The sequence below is a fragment of the Tympanuchus pallidicinctus genome, unplaced genomic scaffold, assembly GCF_026119805.1.
Source record: "Tympanuchus pallidicinctus isolate F22 unplaced genomic scaffold, pur_lepc_1.0 scaffold10, whole genome shotgun sequence".
NCBI lineage: Eukaryota > Metazoa > Chordata > Aves > Galliformes > Phasianidae > Tympanuchus > Tympanuchus pallidicinctus.
In genome coordinates, this window is record NW_026294619.1 from 19,013,297 (window position 1) to 19,033,090 (window position 19,794).

At 37.8% G+C, this 19,794-nt stretch overlaps 1 protein-coding gene across 3 annotated transcripts in view; it reads right to left on the reverse strand.

Moving 5' to 3' along the window:
- Positions 1–401: 401 nt before the first annotated feature.
- The window catches only part of SAMSN1 (SAM domain, SH3 domain and nuclear localization signals 1), an 86,316-nt gene continuing 66,923 nt past the window's right edge, over positions 402–19,794 (reverse strand). For all 3 annotated transcript variants that reach the window (XM_052666966.1, XM_052666976.1, XM_052666986.1), the window contains 7 exons: positions 17,014–17,085; positions 16,292–16,447; positions 14,164–14,284; positions 12,627–12,778; positions 10,137–10,343; positions 9,299–9,449; positions 402–1,643 (listed from right to left, as the gene is read on the reverse strand). In XM_052666966.1, the coding sequence (XP_052522926.1) occupies positions 1,438–1,643; positions 9,299–9,449; positions 10,137–10,343; positions 12,627–12,778; positions 14,164–14,284; positions 16,292–16,447; positions 17,014–17,085 (1,065 nt within the window). In that variant the 3' untranslated portion in view covers positions 402–1,437. The remainder of the gene's footprint in view (positions 1,644–9,298; positions 9,450–10,136; positions 10,344–12,626; positions 12,779–14,163; positions 14,285–16,291; positions 16,448–17,013; positions 17,086–19,794) is intronic.

Consider the following 19,794-nt stretch of genomic DNA (forward strand, 5'->3'; position numbering starts at 1 on the left):
CCCTCAAAGCAGATCTGTCTATTAAGACTCTGGCAGCAGTACCCTTTTGAGGAGTCAGGAAACTGCAGAAAGCATTGCCCATGGGGAAAAAAAAGGATAAGAATTTTCCACTTGTTTACAGTTTCTTTAGAAGTTCTCTTCTGGGGTGGAACTTTCCGTGTTTCATCTCTTGTGAAAGTGATTTAAATTGTCAGGAGTCTGTGGAAACTTTTTAGCATGAATGCAAAATGCTTTAAATTATGAAAATGGTGTGACTAATTGGTGAGCAGGAAGTTTCTGTATTGATTTGATACCAAGATGATTACACATGATAAAAATGCTCAGTGGATTTGCCATTTACTGTGCTGGTGTTAGAACAGAGCAATCTTTAAAATGTAATGACCACATTAAAAATCAAGCAGTTTTTAAAGGGCTCAAATGTATGATTTTGTTTATTTTTGAAGGAAGAAGACAGGCGGATGTAATGTGTATTCCAGTGCAAAATATTGTGGGAGATGACAATTAAATCCCATATAAAAGACAACAGTGCATGATAACCACGTTAGCTTCTGCGTTCTGTACACAAACAAAAATACCCAGTGAACAAGCTTGACACCACGCACAAAAGGCAAGAGTTACACAAAAAAACAACAACAAAAGCATAGCATTGAAACCACTGTGTTTGTTTGTTTGCTTTTTGTTGTTCTGAGCTTGCATTGTCTTCAGAATGCTTGGAAAGAAATGAGAACAGTTGTGAAAATTACAATATACAAATTGGCAGCGCGTGAGGAATTCAGATGGCTACACTCTCTAAAAGATGACAAACACAAAGAGCTTGATTCAGACTGACACGACAGTGCTTTTGTTCATCCAGGATAAAATGTAAGACAGCCTCTTCAGAGACCATTTTGGAGAAGAATAGCATTAAAAGGCTTTAATACTAACAGGAATTAGGTTAGTACTTTTCAAAGTAGGATGTGAATGCATCCAGCTTTTTATTACGATGGTACATCAACACAAATATGTTCTGTACAAATCTCAGCAAAACCCATCTGAAAAAAGAGACAATATGATTAATCAATCTTTTAAAAATAAATATATACAGTATTTACATTTTGGAGAGTTCCACAGCTTAATATTTAGACAATGTATCACTATCCAAAACGATTCCCTATCATTATACAAAATGCATTTGCTGTACAAATATATATAAACATATATGCATGAACTTTTTCAGTGAAATGTCGGTGGATTCGTTGAAAAGCATGAGATACTGTTATTATCAGCCAAGATTTAGTTCTCAAATGTCCGCATATTAAGCAGTCTAGAGCATTATATATCAGACAGAAGTAGATTTTCAGTGTTGAGAAATATTTTGTGTTCTGCTTCTGTACCAGCAAATCAACTTCACTTATCTGATTGTCTTTTCTGAGCATCTGCAGAAACAGCTTAACAGAATCAGTTTGACTCAGTGATTGTTATTGACTGCACCATGTCAGACAGGGTTTCTGGGTCTACTTCTTCTTTACCATTATCTGAATTTTCTGATGAGATGTAACAGCCAGAATCTCTCGGGCAGTCATTTAACTGTGATTTGTCAAAACTGTGCTGAGGGCTTAAGCTCCGTGTCTCCTGACCACCCTCGCTTATCTGCTCTTGTTCATCTGGAAAGAACAAAATAAGAAGGAAAGCAGCGTCAGAATAAGTATCCTGTAAAACAGTTTGAGACAGCAATGTGGCTGATCTTGAAGAACTGCAGAAACAGAGTTAGCAGTATACACACACTAGATCGATATCTTCTGTCTACTGGAAACAGAAAACAGCATCAAAGAACTAAAAATGTGATGACACAAGCACCTGAGTTGCTGTTGAGGTTGGCTTTGATCCTGTGCTGTGCTGCTCAGATGTGAATGCCTGAGGCTTTGCCTGCATCCTTCAGGCTGTGCCCAGGTGCGCCAGTCACCATGCACAGTCTGAAGGTGTGTGGCAATTGGATCTTCAAAAGCACTTGACTTCTCAATGGGAATGGATGGCTGATAGGAACTTCCTAGAAATTTCGTTTTTGGTGTCCAAAAAGATATTTTCCAAAACACAAAGTCCTCAGAGAAATCCAAGACACTTAATTCTTGCTGCATGTTTTTTGAACACTGTTCCAAAACTAAGCAGAAGCAGATAAACTTGCAAATAATTTGTCCTTGTTTAACTGCTGCATGTCTAATCTGCTCAGACACAGCAATCTGCACCTCAGGAAGAGCTCAGTGAGCCGGCATTTTGTGGACAGGATATCCCTGTATATCATGTATCAAATGCATCTCGTGGTTAAAATTCATGCTCATATCTTCTGTAAAACACGTGATGTTCAGTCACAGTAAATTTCTTCAGAAAACAAGCTATAAAATGTTACATCTCTCTCTCCCATTCTCTTTCATTCCCTATGGCTCTACTGTAACTGTGTTTTTATTTCAAGCTGTGTCTTACTTTCCAATCAAAGAAAGAGAACCAGGTAATACAGGAATAGATTGCTTCACCTCAGATTTCAAGCCTCAAGAAAATGGTACCTTTTTTATTTGGGAAAAAAAACAAAGGTCTTTTATTTCAGACAACTTGTTCCTTCATGGCTATGCAGTCAGTTGAATCTTTGGTCAAATTTAAGTTGTTTCAATTCAAGTGCAGGCAGTATGGAAGTCCTGGCTGAGGAAGGATTTTATCCCTCCTGAAAATCTAAATCTAGTTCAGTTCCAGGACAACAGCCTAAAATTATTACATTTCTGAAAGGAAACTGTCTAAACATTCATTTAAACTGTTAGTAATTACAACATGAGAAGGGTTTTCACTGTGATTTGTTTGTTTTAAATATTGCGTAATTAAGAATAAATTAGAAATAAAAAAAAAAAAAAAAAACCTGCTCTGAAAAAGTTGAAATGGAATAGATGGGGCCTTTCTTTGTCGTGTCCACGAGATCCCAGAGAAATCATTTTACAAGGCATTCTGATATATTTGAGAACACTTGCAGGTCCTCATGAACCTACTCTGGTAGATTTGTTAGGACTTATCAATTCTATTTAATATTTCCTACATTTTAATTACCTAATTAAGGTAATAAACTAATCCAAATTTTGAAGAAGTGAATCCAAAGTCTCAATGTAGTCATTTTTGCATTAAGTCTGAGGTTACAGCATAGCCTTCTGTATTTTAAAAAATGATTTCTGATTGCTTTAAATATTTTCCAAGGGATAAAAGTCCTACTTTCTCCCCACACAAATTAATGGTTAATTGCACTTGCACATACAAGTACATTTCAGCAAATTCAATAGATGTCTGTAACTATTTGATCTCCTTCTCCCCGTAGGGACCGTAGCCCACCACATCAAATGCTACCTATCTTTGTAGGGAAGATAGGTGATGAGATAGATAGGCCCCGGCCGATTTCTGATTCAAGTCAGAAAAGAGTTACAAAATGAATTACACCACTGAAGGTATTACTGCTGCTATTAGTAGCAACACCAACAGTTTAGCACAAACAACAGCAGATGCCCCACTAAAGCCCTTCTAAACTGTGTCATTAGCCCCTTGCTCCCATTCCACCAGTGCCAATAGGTCCCAGGCCGCGGCCACCGTGGGCTGACAGAGCTCAGGTGGTGGCTGCAGGCAGGGCTCCCCTTCCCCCTGCTGTAATCCCCGATCAGCCCTAATGCTGCTTGCTAGGACTTTTATCAGCTTCTGGGCCATCATCTGCTGCCCTGGAAAGCAGTGACCTAAAAAGAGTTAATCCTGTTTACATTTTCAAGGTCAAAGTGGAATCTCCATTCACTTTGTGTGTTTTGCAGTGGAAAAGACCGAGTAACTCGTCTGCTGCTGTCAGTATATCAGTAGCCTGCAAGGAGCTGCAGTCATCTAAGTAGTTTCCTACATGAAGAACAGATTCTGCCTTATTTTTTAGCAATGCTTTTCCTTCTGCGTTCCAGGGAAAAAGACAGAGGCTTCATATGGAGCTTAGATTTTTCAAAATCTAAGTTTAAATAATATTCAGGAGAATGTATATTTAAGAAACATGCAGGCAGGTAAAACTTCTGTCTCCTCCCAAAATACTGTCAGATTTTTTTTTTAACATCAAAAACTGAAAACCAAAAATGTTCAGGTGTTTGAGAAAGTGAAAATGTTGTATTTTTGCTTTTCATTACACACAGAAAATGTTGAAGAAAAAGAACATATTTCAGAAGAAAGGACTGAAATCACTCTTCAGCTTTTTTCTTGGCTTTTCATTCTTTTAATGACTGGACTTAAATATAGCATAGCAACTGCTAAACAACTAAAAAGGATACTGAGTGTTATAAATATGTGTAGCGTACAGCTTTGGGTGTTCTGAGAAAAGCAGCTGCTTTTGGCTTCTACATTCAGTTCTATTTAACTCCTTTCCCTAGCAAATACGTGCTCAAGTCCCACACTAGTAAAGGTAAGTTTACTGTCTTAATCATTTGGACATCAGAAAAAAGATATAATGCACAGGAAACGGGAATTGATAAAATTAAACTGCCGTTAAAAGCTGCAGAATCATCAGAAACCACTACCTTATCAACAAATGGAAGCCCTGTTATTTTTCTACAGTAAAGCAGTTTCATAGAAGATAAGTAGCTTTCAGTCACTGCTATCAATGATATTTTACAAAAGTGTCCAAAATATGCATCATTTTGATACGTATTTTCTAATACTGCTTCCGACTGCAGGATTATATGCAGACTCGTGAAAAAAATGTTAGGGCTCTAGACTTAATGAATACGTGACACACGTGTATCTTCCTTGCTATTAAGATTTTGGAAATTAACATCTACTATCCAGTGGCACAGCAGTGTATGACAACAATTTCCCTTTTCTTTCATCAGCTTTTCCCACTTCTTAAAATCAGGTTAGAGTCCTGGTTCTGAAAGCACTTTAAGCTTAGGAGTAAGTCAATGCTGCTCAAGAATATATTGAGGTCACACTAACTCCAGTGCCATTATTATGTCAGTTTAAACCAGATGAGTGGTGGGAGGCTTAGATTTTGTCTTGGAGAAATAAGAAGGTCAGCCTGCATTAAGCTGTATTTCATGGCCATGGCCTCTGAGAGTTTGCATTTATGAGCTTAGCCCAGAAGGTGAAAGGGGCTGTGAGCATGATACTTCAGGTTGAGTTGCCTTCCTGGATGGTGCAGTAGTGACCTATTGGGCAGCACAACAGAAAAACTAGAATGATACATTTCATTAAGGCAGAAGTTAGACCTCCTAGTGAGGTATGAAGAACACATACCAACCTGCAATGCCTGTGACACTGAGACCACTCGATGTTAGGATGAAACAAAAACTAATAAAGCACCAAACTCAGAAAGTATCGTTTTAAAGTAGTAAGTGTACCTGAAGGAGAGAAATGTGAAGTGGGACTGCATACACATGCAATGCTTCAGAGAATCAAGGGAATAAACCTTTGGTGAGTAATTAAGGACAAACAAGGTGAAAAGAACCACCTTGTGAAGTCAGTGTCACATCCAGGAGTTGGATTTTATGACTTTTGGGGGTTCCTTCCAACAGGCTACTCTATGACTTTGTGATTTATGATGATTCTCTGCTTTCAGTAGCAGAGGTTGCTCTGGCATCAGTTGACTCTTCTCTTCCCACTGGCAAAGATTCTGCAGCATTCAGAGTACAAGTGGGAGGGATACTGAACTGATATGAGGGGAGAGCCTATGGTGAAAACAGAGGTGAGAAGCTTCTTTTTCTCTAAATTCAGGAATCAAACAGACATATCTGGGAAAAGGTGAAAAACACTAATATTCATACAAGGCTGCTTTTCTGGGAAAATCTAAGGTCTTCATGTAAGGAAAGCAGCTGAGAACTGAATGTTGTGTTACCAGCTAACTTGCTGTTCAAATACAATAAATAAGAAACAATTCTTATACGACACTGGCAGCGGGATCTGGATCAGAGACTTAAAATTGCAAAGGACAATATGGAGGTGGATTTGGGGAGATAAGAGTAAAATAATTATCTCCAAGATTGCATGTACATATCTTTTTTTTTCTTTCTATATATGAACTGTATGTATATATCCAAAGGAATCAAGTCTATTTTACACACACAAAAATGTGCGTCTTGGGAAGCAGTCAAGAAAAAAAAAAGTTGCAAACTTCTTTTATTACTTTATTCATTAACCATTCAGCAACTGCTTCACTTTAAAAATAGCATCCTACAAAAGCACAGACATCCATCTCCTGTCTAGAAGCCATCTGGGAGAAGAATGAAAAGCTATTAAGAAATACTTTATGAAAAAGAACTTTTTTTTTCTTCTCCAGACATGAATTCATGGAAGCCAACCACTTTGTGCCAAATATATAGGTCTGATCAACTTATGGCAGATCTAAAAAGAGATCTGTGGGGGTGGGGGAAGGTCAAGAGGAGCTCAAAAGACCTTGCAGTTTTACAGCAATCTTGCTATATGACATACTTGAAGATGGTAAATTTGGTTCTTGTCTCATAGGAAAGGTAAAAAGCAGGCAGTGCAGTATCAGAAGAAAAAAACTGTTTTAAAAACACACAGAGTAGTAGCATTTTCTAAATAAAAGTTGGTTTTTAACTCCTATTGTGAGATGAGCAAATTTATTACTCTCAAATTCATTTGGATCTAAACCAAATGTAAGATGAAAAATTCTTACTGCCCAGAATACTGTGTTTTGAACAGTCGTAAGACATATAATACACATAATATGGAAACTATTTGTGCAAGTACTGTTGCTGGAAAACACAGTAACTTTATTCTGCAATATGAATTCTACAGTTCCAAGCATACAATATAAGTAAACTACTCAGTATAACATACAACAAATGTCAAGAAAAAAAAAGACAAAAAAGGAAAAAAAAATGAATAGGCCTGTAAAAACAACTGTCTATTTTCACTACATCAGGTATTGCATTGAAGAAATACTAAATCATGTTTGATTACATTTATAATAGAATCAGGAAAAATGAGGCTACCTCCCTCCATACTTAGCCTTTATGAATAGTAATAGAGTCACAAAAACTCATAAACCTTGCATTTCAAATCTGGAGTGTACCTTCATGGATGAGACTCCATCCATGAATTAAACACATGCTTCATGGAAGCATAGATATAGTCCAAAGACATGGAACTGTTCCAAGCTCTGTGAGAAAGATGGGATTAGGATAGTAATAGTAATTCTAAGGTCATAGATCATATGATCTTATGATCTATGATGACCTTAGAATTATTATTATTTTCTTAAACAAAGCTCATTAGAAAAATCAACTTTTGCCTGGAAAAGTGCAGAACTTCTATCCAGAACACTGTAGGCCAATAAACAGATTACCTTGTAGCTGTAGGTAATTATGCTGCTCACTTCTAAGCAGTGCAGAAAATCAATTTTAATTAAGAAATCATTTATGCTGGACTCAGTCATGCCCATTTAGGAAAAAAAATATTGACCTAGGAAAGTTCAGTTCAGATGCAGAATTCACTTTCACAGTAACACTCAGCTCTTTCAACTCAATTTTCCAATTGGACTGACAGAAGCACAAAGAGGTCAAATGATTTGGACAAGGTCAGACACATGCTGAGCTTTTGCCCAAGATCATCTTGACTCTCCATCTTTCATTATAACTACCTGACAGATGGCTTCCATCAACTTTAGTCTTTAATATCTTCTTTTTTTAGAGCAAGCTGTTAAATGTTGTTGTTGTTTGTTTGCTTGCTGGAGAAAAGTGACTTAATCCCATGCTCCCAATTTGTAAGAACTCTATTTTGATAACTAAGGTAAATTTGCTAATGTTCAATGTACAGGATACATAAGGACGTTCTAAAATGTGCTCCTTGCATGAGTGTATGTAGAATATTAAATGGTTAAGACATTTTCAAAAGAGGAAAACTTTGGTGTCATCTTTTAAAAATGCAACGTGCCTGCTTGCAATACTTTTTGCTCTACAGGGAGTATAAATAGTAAACCACATCCTCAGAGTCCCAGAATAGTTTGACACTTTGGTTGTCTGTTAAAAATCACATGTTTTGTTTTTGTTTTTCACACTGATCCAGAACTGTGTAAATTCACAAATGAGCATTTTTCTGTAATTCTTCTTGTTAAACACTGATATAGAAACACCTGCAGTAAAAGGTGCAGAAAATGTGGTAAAGCTGCAACTAACAAGAAGTACATATTATTCAAGGGCAAACTAAGGAAATTAATGTATTTTTACATGATTTCCAGCTCAACCTCTGCAACACAATACTTGGGAAATTTAACCTTTTCTTTCCCACATTCATTCTATCAGAGCCTCTATGTAGACAGACCTTCAAGAGTTCTCTTCTAGCCACACGTCTCACAAAGCTATAGACCAGAAAGTAGTACTGACCCTGCTGGGCAAAGAACACCATTTAAATGCTTCTCAAATGTTTTTTCAAGAAACTTATATTTCTGTGGATGCTGAAATATGATGTAGAAATGGGGAACAGAAAGACCCCAATGTAGAATGAAAAACAAGGTCAGCAAAGAAACCAAGAAAATTAGAGAAAGTCTATGAGGGAAGTTGAATGGATGAGGCAGCCAGAAGTATTCTTAGAAATTCAGAAAGATTAATGTACAGAAGAATTTGAATATATGTGTCTTCAGGTATGTGCACATGTATTGCACATGTTCTGGAGTGAGAAATGGAAAGCCACCAATACTGAGGACAGAAAAACCAAGCAGTAAACAAGAACTAATATTAAAACATCCCAGGAAGGAAAGATATCCTTTTTTCCTCTTTCAGATGCTTCTCAGTTGAGAAGAACATCAGATAAAAGAACTGCTCATGATGGAGGTGAGTATGCACAAAGATTAAGAAAACATCTTTTTTGGCTGAGTATCTAGTTAAGCTGAAGTTTCTAGCCATTGTCATAAATTCTTTATTGTACTTATTCTTGTTAAGTACTAAACTCAGAGTTTGGAAAGTTTGATTTTCTGCAGTTGCAGAGATCTTTTGACTTTGGGGAAATCATTTAACCTCTCTTGGATTTGGTTTCCCCATTAGAAAAAGAATTGCTTTCAAGCAGCAGTTGCTGTCAACCTTTAGATTAGGACCTATCAATGGAAAATCTTAAATCATTTATGTGTTACTAGGATAGCAATCATGTATATATCTAGAAGAGATGTAGTTATCCATCAGGACAAATAAGGAAACTATTCAACTCGATTTTTCACATTTAAAAGAAAAATCATTAAATAGATCAATGTGAGAATCACTATTTCTTTGTCTTTCTTCAGATAAAATGGGCACATGACTCTTAATGCTTAAACACTTACTGTCATTGTCCTGTAGATTTTCAATTGCTGATAACAATCTTGCCCTGTCCTCTGGGTTTGAAATATTCAATTCAATCAGGTGACTCTCGTGTAGATCTTTTAAATCCTCAAGAGTTTCATAGCCATTTAGCAAGAGAGTTGAGGTGTATTCCTACAAAAAGAAATGAGCAAATCCATCACTTAAACAAGCACTATGTTTAGTAGACGAATAGGCACAATTTTTCTTTTCCTCTTCATCAGGTTGAAATGGGCTCTACTTTTCAGCCAGTTGAAAATGTCTCTCGAACAAAATTAGAGATTGAGAGTGAGAGGACAGAGGCAGAGATGTCTTGAGATCCTCTTGACCATCCTTCACCTGCATCTGAGTTACCTACCAGAGCCTGGCAGCAGATTGGATCAAGATATGGTCTGGACCTAGGGAGCCACTGAGGGAGAAAGGCACAACCAAAGCATAGTGCAAAAAAAGCCCTACTGCTCCCACAGTTCATGCAAAATTGGAAACTTAAATTCTAAACATTAGCAGCTGAGTTGCACTGCAGTTCTGCCCAAGATCTCCACATAGTCACACGTCTCCTGCCCTAAGGCACACAGTCGCAGGCAAGTCAATGATTTAGCAAGTCATCATTGTGTCTCTCTGCGTGGAGTATTTTAGCTTCCCAAAATCTTGTGATAAAATGTAGTTATATATGCCACATATCAGAGACAAAGCTTCTTTGCATGGCTGCCTGAAAAACTGCTGAAATCCGCCATTCCCATTCTACTTCTGCCTGTAAATTACATCCAACCCAAGCGCACAGAAATTAAAGATTTGAGATACAAGAGGGCAATGTTTGCTGACCTGCAGATGGACACGTTCCAAGAGTTCTTGCAGTGTTTTAGGCTTGTTCCTTTTGCTTCCTCTATGCGGTTTTATCTTCCTGGGTGCAGTTTCCTCTTCCATAATAATATCCACATAAATGAACTTAAAGTTTCCTACTTTGTTGTTCAGCATGCCTGTCCATATCCCCATGGGCGTTTTACAGATGATATCTATAATGTCTCCTTTCTAGAACAACAGAAATAAACACACCACTGCTGAACTCCTGGTTTATGTGACATTTCCTCTGTAGACCAAAATGCACACAGGCAGCACAGAATCTTAACTAGGCATTGTGAAGTAGCTTTTTAAAATTATCTGCATGTAGTTTTTTTGCTTTTATAAAATCCCAGCAAAGTGTTACAGGAAATAGAGCTAGTCCTTATCTCCAGAGCTCTGTGAAGGAGAAGAGAGCATAAGCAACACCTTTCAACCTTTTGTGCTCCACTTTGTCCCTGAAAAGGCATAGCACTGCATCCAGAAAGCAACTTTTGCCATCAATAATGGGCATAGCTTTGGCAAAAAGCAGGGGAGCACAGTGAGGTTACTTTCCAAATGCTTTACGCAGTTACTCACCTAGTTCTTTTACCCTAATCCACTTATGCAATTATCTTAATATCCATTGTCCCAGGCATCTTCTAAAACTAATAGCTGAAGTAAATGAAAGATGGACTCTTACCCATTTTTTGGTAAGAAACACCAGCTACTTTTCTCAAAGGCAATAAAGAACATTTAACTCTCTAAATATCTTAATATCTTCACGAGAATGCTTCCCAAAGGACTGAAAATGAGTGGGAAAATAAGGAAAATACCTCAGCAGACAGACCTAAAAACTTCAGTTCTCCAAGTTTGTTCATGCACTCAAAAAGGTAAGGGAAAAAGACGAGTAACAATATAGCAACTTCAGAAAGGCTTGTTCCTAAAGGTGTTCACACCAAGATGTGGGAATTGGATTCTCAACTCAAAACACCAGTAATTCTGAGTAGTTTGGTAGTAGAAAGACTCCCTTGTAAGTCACATCCTCTACAGAGCTTGCTCCCGTGATGGTAGACTTGAGTCTGCTCTTCTGGTCAGACACTACAGAACTTATAAAACCACTGAATATCTATCTTATTTATAGAGTTCTACAACAAATCCTTACATACATACTTAATTTGGCAGACTGTTGTAAACTGAAAAATCAAACTCAGTTCGTTAACAATATCTTTTATTATCTCTGAGATTTTTAAATGTTTCTGTTCTGGGCAAGAAATGGTGAGTAAAGTAAATAAAGCTGTCACCCTAGTCTGGTACAAACCCCAGTGTGAAATTCACTGTGTTCACATGAGCTGATTTCATTAAAATATGAAGCTTAAAGCTATGAGCATGTTTGAAATGGAGACTAAACTAACATTTGTTTAAAACTCTATAAGCACATACATTGCTCTACTTATTTATACCGTGCTCAGGAACTTTAGATGTGGAAACAGATCAGGATTAGGTGGTATCTTTAAGGCAAGCTGTAGATGCAACCTGAATTCAGATTCAGGGTACTGGAATTTATTGCGATATTCTTAGTGCATTTCAACCCTACATATTAGCTTATAATTATAAAATACACTACCCCATTGATTTTAAAAGTAACCTAGATAAAGCAGCAGAAATTTACTGTTTCATGAACTATTAAATTGTCCTGAAAGAAAGGCCATGGGCATGTGTGGAAGTGGAGGGCATGTGGTGAAAACTGCAATTATTCACTGAGCAATTGTTGTAATATAGGCCTGAGAGGAAAAGAAGAGGACTGCAGTGAGATATGAATGAGGATCTGGATGAGAAGAGGCTATGAAGAAGAGAAGAAGATGTTGAAGTGTGGATGCAGTCTTGGTAGAAAGGTGTTTACAGAGAGAAAAGAAAGTTGTTCAGATTACATAGCTGTGCACAGTTTGAACAATAATATTACTGATTGTATCTGTGCACAGATGAAGAAGAAAAAAGCTGGATCTTCCTAGTACTGTTCATGTATCTGGATCTCCTTTTTCTCACTCCCTCATTCTGGACACCTCTGCCATGATATCAGAGCCAGAGAAAATCCATAATTCAAAAGTATGCTTAAATGAAGGCCTAGTGGAAAGATGGGCTGTTTGCATTAAAATCAATGAGTACCACCACGATTTTGAGACGTCCTAGCTGGGGAAGAAACTTCACATCCCGTGAGACTCATGTTTTTCTTCCTCCAGATCTCCTAGTGTGTAGGGAGCAACATGAATTTTACCCAAGGAAAGCCATGGTGAGGTGCCTGCTGAACCTATGCCTTAAAAACGTGCAGTCAGAACTCAGTCATTATAGAAGCTCAGCAGAAGCAGATCTGTTCTGCTTTTAGAGTGGTACATGTGTTTACCAGTTAAAAATGTTTTTGTTAACGTGTTCTCAGACATAAAACGTGCATCTCCGATGTTCTCACCAGAAAAGGAGAAATCCTGATGGTCATCTTACCTTAATTTTCAGAGAGTCTGTGTCATAAGGACTTGGTGTGAAGTCAGTGTGCACTTTGGCTCGGCCGCAGAATGGCCCACTGTAAGGGACTTCATCATCAAACCGGAGGCTATCCCTGTTGCTTGTTCCATCAGAGCAGCTGGTCACCCCACCTTAAAGAGATTCAAGTGGAAATTGAGATCTCCTGCACTAACTGTGCAGACATTCCATTCTGTATGGCAGCAGAGAGGGAGGTTTTTAAAGGCACAGAATTAAAAAGAACATACTTCACATGGTTTTGACACATTCCAGGCAAAATACATGCAAAAAACCATACTGTGAGAGACTAGTTGGAGATCATTCATTAACATCTTCCATCCAATAATCTTTTTCTGGTGATGATACTAATAGATTACACATTTTACACACACAGACTTTTAAAAATATCACTCTGCAGATAAATATCATGTACTCTCAATTTGCAATTTAGGGAATTAATTCTGCTGAACTTCTCCTGTTTATTGAGAGGAATGAAAACAAGTAGTGTAGAAGTTATTTTATTTCACTACAGAGTGAGCTAAAGCACCAAAGGAACCTGCATTGCAGAGGGAAATTTTAATCTTATCAACATTTCTGCCCGTCATTTTATCCAAGTTGAGCAATAAAATATCAGCATAGTAATTCAAGCAAATTTGAGCAAGCTCTGCAATATCCCATCCAAATATGTTTTTAGATAAGAGCAGCAGTGTGTTGGAAGTAAACTCTCATATACAATTTTCACAAATCACATCATATAAAATGATCATAAAAATGGTTTTGTCTGAAGTGATTGCTTAAGTGTACAGCTCTGTCTCAGGGCCAGATAAAAGACTAAGTGCAAATGGTTGGGACTGCAACTCAGGGCTCACGTGAAGCCTGCAGCGATGGCATAGCAATGTCACCATGGACTGCTGTAACTTGCTGCCCAATGACTGTCTGACTGTCCACATTTGAGCAATGGACAGACTGGTGGAGGTGAACTCCACTTCTCGTCAGAAGTTCCAACAGCTCTGTTGGGGCCTGGGATTTAGTGGATTTGCAGAGAAGCGGATTGTGTCAACATCATGATCTGAAGCCACCAGCTCAGGCTCTCATCACTCTTCAACTCAGACTATTTCTCACACTGTCTGTCTCACATCTTCAGAGTGAAGAATGAACTCGTAGACGCTACTGTTAGAGAAAATGCTTCTGTGGCTACACTCAGGATTTGTAACTCTGCGGGTGCCAGCACTCCAGCAGTGCTAGCCCTCAAAAACATTCCTGGCATACATACCTGTATCATTCCCTATCATATATTCCATGTAGTTAAAATAATAATAATAATATCTCCACTCTTAAAAACACTCAGTTTATTTCAGGAATTTCTTCCTTACCCATTTGATCAGATTATACTTTTGTCTGCCAGACTGAAGAGTGCACTAGTATCACATTTTTAATCACTGGCTCTTATACCTCAGAATTCAGAAATAACCATATTGAAGCTGCGACTGACTAAGAAGTCTGGATATCTTGTACTTACTGGATGAGCTCTGGCCACTGTTTAGACTATAGAGACTTTCCATAGAGTCACTGGCTTTCAGGGAGACCTTCTCAGTGTGTATTCCACCACCAGGATCACTGTCATCTTTTCCTTCTTCATTCTTTAACAAAAAGAATCAGTTGTTAACCACCAAGAGATGTATTTTAGAAAATTTTATTTTACTTTTCAATCGTCACTGCACTTGAGCATTTAATCATCATTACATTTTATTAAGAACCATTTTATTAAGAAGTTGATGTCTGGACATCTATCCAGTACCAATCTATCCAGAATCAAGGATGCCCAGTACCAGCACTTGTCTCTTCTCTACCCCATTCAATTTCATTTCTGTTCAAGTAATTCTCCATCTCACCAGATGCAATATATGACAGCAGCACAAAGGCTTATAGTGAGTAATTTACAGGTAGACAGATAAGATGGTTTTTATAATTGTCTCTGAAGAAGAAGTATAAAGATTAATTCTGTAAGCTCATAATGAAGGGCAAGCTGAGACATCTATGGATTGTGTGGAACTTCTGAAAATCGTGCGCACTTAGAGGTGTGCTGGCACCTGAGCAAGGGCATTTCAGAGACAGTTTGCACGCACATACAGCATCGCTGTTTGCACCATGCTCCCTACCTTGCTCAACCTATACACTTGCCTCAAAACCCAGGGCATTCCAGAATTAACAGATGCGTGTTTCTCTTATAAAATCTAATGATGTATGAAATTGGTCCCTGGAGTTCGTAACATTAAATCACGCTTCAGAAATCACAGCTTATACACTTAAGGAATTTAAAACAAGAAGGTCTGTTTTTCAATCGCAGCTGAGTTAGGGACGATGTAACAGCTAAGTGAAATAATAATGAGCTTTCAAAAGTAGGACGTTCTTTAGCAGATTGCATCACATTGTCAACACACAACTGAAAGATCATGCAGTACTTAAAATGTTACATCATACTCGAAACATGTTAATCATTCATCAGTTCACTGGTGGAGTCCTTTTGCACGGAGTCAAGCAGGTATGAAGAAGAGACAGGTGCAGGTATATACAAGGCATAGCACCAAAATGAAAGACTAATGCTTTTCAGCAAGGGCAGTGTTTGTTACACCAATCATCGGCACAAGCCATCGATTAATCAGTGGACCAGTATTGACTGCCACCGTCTACTGCAGGAATGAAGATCACAGTAGATGTGTGTCCAGCCATACCATTCATTGAATTCCTGTCATGTGAATAGTTGCTGTAAATGCCCACAAGTTAAATGTCACAATTCTAATTTTTCTTTTCTGTACTATAAAATTCATGCACTGCACCCTGCAGAATTTTAGAAAACAAACAAACAAACAAAAAAAACAACTAAGCAAATGAATTGCGAACCCTTGTCTTTGACCTCTAAAACTGCCTAACAATATCCTGTTCAACACTTTGTATTTTTCAATTTCTGAAGTTTTTTGCTTGCTTTCCCTTGTTATTTGATGTTGACACGTGTATGAGATAGGATACAGATCAGCTAGATTTTTTAGGGACATTTCATTTTTCCTTATGTGCTTCAAAATTCAGAACTGAAAGACACAAGATATGTGTGAAATAGACAGTGTTTTTATGTTTAATGAAGATAGCTTCATTTGCATTAAATAAAGAAAAAGCAGATAAGTCAAATGAGTTGTCATGCTGTAGGATGCTGGCTGACCTCTATAAAATGGACTTTGGAAAAAAAACCAAAACTGTATTTGAAGATTAATTCTCCTAACGAAATGTTTTGTACAGGTTGAGTATCAGACTGACAACTAAGTTCATCCAGTATTTCCCTGTTTCCATATTAAGAGATTTTTTTTGTGCTTACACAAATGTTCCATGATGACAAAGCAAAATTCAATGATATAAAAATCCTTTGTCTAACTTGATTCTTACCATGTGATGCTGTAATGGTATCTGTGCACGTGTTTGTACGTGAGCATGCATGGGGAAGGAAAGCTATATACTAAAAGCTATTTTAATTCAATACTTGTAACAATGTTTTCATGGAGTCTCATGACTGATAGCTGCCTGAAGCATAAAAAAGTAAAATCCACATAACATTTTCATTTTGTGTGTATTATTAAGGATTCTTAAGCTGTAATTACCATCTCCTCAGAGAGTGCCTTGATGTACTTTTTACCCATCTTTTTCTTCATGGTAAGAGAAATGGCTCTCATCTTCTTTCCCAAGCTTCTTCCGTTATACGCTGCTTTGGTTTGTGCTGCATCTCCAATATCACTTACAGTCTCCAACTCAGACACCTGATTTGAAGTAAAAATGTATGCAACATACCATGAAAATAAAATTTGGCACAGAAAAACATGAATGACAGAAAAAATTTAAGGACACCAATGCAATTAAGATGACAAAAGTCAATCACAGCCATTTTATTGGGGAATACTAAAACAAATTTGCAGCATACCACTATACTGTGAATGTCAGAAAGAAAATACATTTTATGCTAGGAAATGTTGTTTCCTTTTGCTTATTGTCTTTCATCCAAACAATTGTGGGGATTTATGAAGGTTGATTAAAACAAAAATGACACATTTGTGGGCTGCATCCAGGTTAATTTGGGAATACACCAGACTGAAAAGCACTTTTGCCTTTTTGAAAAGTTGCTTCTGATATTCACACTGAATCAGCAATGTTAAAATGTGATTCTCATGCTCATTTTGGCAAGAACTCAATCATCCAGACAGATCTAGGTACACCAGCAAAGTTTTCCCAGTGTAAAATTCACGCAGTGGTTACCCAAAGTTTTTGTACAGTTTTCATGGGGGGGGGAAAGAGAACTGAAGAAAGCAAAATTTTGTTTGATACAGACCTCAGCTGAATCATCTGTCTTTGATACTGAGTGATATCTGAAACGGTCAAAGCTTCCAAAACTACTGGTGCGCTGTAAAGAAAAGAAGACAAACCTTGACTCACTGTTGGTAATTTGCTCTGTTATGAAGACTTAAATACTACCTCCAAGTCACTGTTAAAAATTCCTCCCAAGTCAGTCAACCATGAGCTGCTACATCCAGCAGAAACAAACTAGGTGACTGCAGGGAAAAGAATTATGTCTTTACTGCTGGAAGCAGAAAAATGAATGAGAGGAACAATACTACTTCAAATACAAATTAGATAATGGGTGCGATTTGCGTTCTTTTTATCCATTCCATATTAATTATATGCAGATATTTATGAGAAGCCTCTGGGTTAGATAGCTGTCTGTGAGCTCAGAAAAAATCCCTACTTGCATAAGTACAAGAGGAGCCATACAGCTGGTTATGGTGGTGGAAACCATTGTTAAAGTTTATGGTTGTGGCTAGGAAGCATGTCCAGGCTTCTTTACCAACAGGAATTGGCAAGGACTGCTAAGTAGCAGCAATGTGTTTTGGCCAAAAGACATGTTGTGGGAGAGCAGCAGAATAATCGGGCCACACGCTTTTGTTGCTGATATGTCAGAAGTCCATTTAAGTGTGCCCCTAATAATAGCCAGAATTTACCAACTACACAGTGTTTTAACAGCTTGTTTTTACATCTTCACTAATAGTCAAAGCTAAATCTAGAATGAATCCATTTTTTAAAACTCTTCACTCTTGCATACTAAATGCACAGCTTTTAATGGAGCATCAGATTTCTCAAAGAGGCTTTACTATCCTATAATATGCAATATCGTTTCTGTTTATTTCTGAACACTCAAAATGCCTTCTAGGGGTAAAAACTACACAGTAATACACAAACAGACTGTATCTTGAAAGATTTAGTTAAGTGGTTTCAGACTTTCCTGTAAGGAAGGGACCTTTTTGAGCTGACATGCAAGTTACAATTTCAGCTTCTGGCAGCTCTGTGAGCGCCAGCTCTGCCCACAGACACCAAGCTGCTGTTTGCTGCTCTGCCTCCTGACACTCTTTTCTGGCAGCAGTTAGTCCTCCGAGGGACTCATCGGTAGCGCTGTCATACTCCCAATGCCGTGCAGGGTGATGAGCTGGCATTCAGGCTTCACAACTGTGGTCTTAAGGAAGGAGTTCATCCAAATGATACCGGCAACGCAGAGCACACGCGTACCTCCCCTGGGTATTTCCAGCCAGGAAGGACTCCATCTTATTCTGTCCCTGCTCATAAATCACAGGGTTACTGGCCATATTAGCTTCTTTATCGCTTACACACAGTCACTTTTAAACTAAAAATAGTTACCAGAGGGGAAAAACAATAAGACGAAGAAAAGCTATGGGAAGCCAAGTGAGAATATTTTGTCTCTGTTAGAGAGGAAAAAATTTGCCTACCCTGAAGCACAGCTGAAAGTAAAAAATCCTCACTGTTGCCATTTGAACATAGCAAGGGCAGAGAACCGAGCACAACTAAATAGGAGAGGATCCACATTTTGGGTCCACGTTTCAACCACTGGAGTTTAAGAGAAAAAGAAATAATACCTTACATCTCTTTTTTTCATGGTAGGGTTTTTTTTTTTTTTTTTCCCTATTAACATTTCTGGGGCCAATTTGACCTGGAAAACATTTCAAGCCAAAGGTTATTTGTAGATGCTGACCCAGATTTGTGAATATTTTTGGACAAATGGCATTTATTATTCACTGGAGTGGAGAAAAAAAAGAAAAAAAAAAAAGGAAAACCACACAGCTCTCCTCTTAATTGATTGCAGTTTCCCAAGGAATCTCTGCTAGCTAAACACCGTGGTTTGTTTGTTTGTTTTTACCCCATGAAATTGAAAAGGGCAATTTAGAGTGTACACCTTAATTTCATCTAAAATTTCCATGTAGAAGTTTACTACTCACTAGATTAACAATATCCTGTGACAAGGGGGTTAGCTCAATAGTATGATATGAAAACACAGCCCCAAGGATTATGGTTCTATTAGACAGAATTAACACCTTTCACTGGCTTGTCAACCCAGCCAAATGTGCCCTGAAGCACGAAGCAAGAGGCTGGGATTCACAGCAATATTGGGGAAGTATAAAATCGTCTCTCTCACACAGTGATCTCTAAACATACACTGACCTTTCTGTTGCATTCAATCACTTGAAGATGTCTAGTAGGAATAACTGTATATTAAAGTGCAGATGTGCTGCAAATACTTTAAAAGGAACAAGAGGAAAAACATTGTTTGTTGTTGATCTTACCTATAAACAGCCTGAGCACAGGGAAATCAGTTATTCTTTTTTTGACCCTTGAAACAACCTTATATCCTACACGGGCAGAAGCCTGGGGCTATTTTGTAGAATACTTCAGTGTTGCTTCATCCCTATTAAATATTAATAAGGGTTACGGGATGATTTCCACTCTTCTAGATAATGGTCTCATTGCACTGGAGAGTACGAAATAGGGCTGCTTCAGCACTTCTCCATACTAACTTTTTCCATTAAGTAATCAATAGCTACCACCTTTTAAAAATGTATTCAACCCCATTATACTGATAACAAAAGGCTGATTTAGAAGCTATGGGCTGCTGGGGAGCAGGACAGTGACTTTCAGTGGTTTCAGTCACTGCATTAATGTCAGGGAACACCAACCCTGTGAAGATACCACCAGGCCTTATTTCCAATTGCAGGGAAGCTTTTAACGTAAATGCAAAGCTACGAGGAGAAAATATGCATTGACTTTT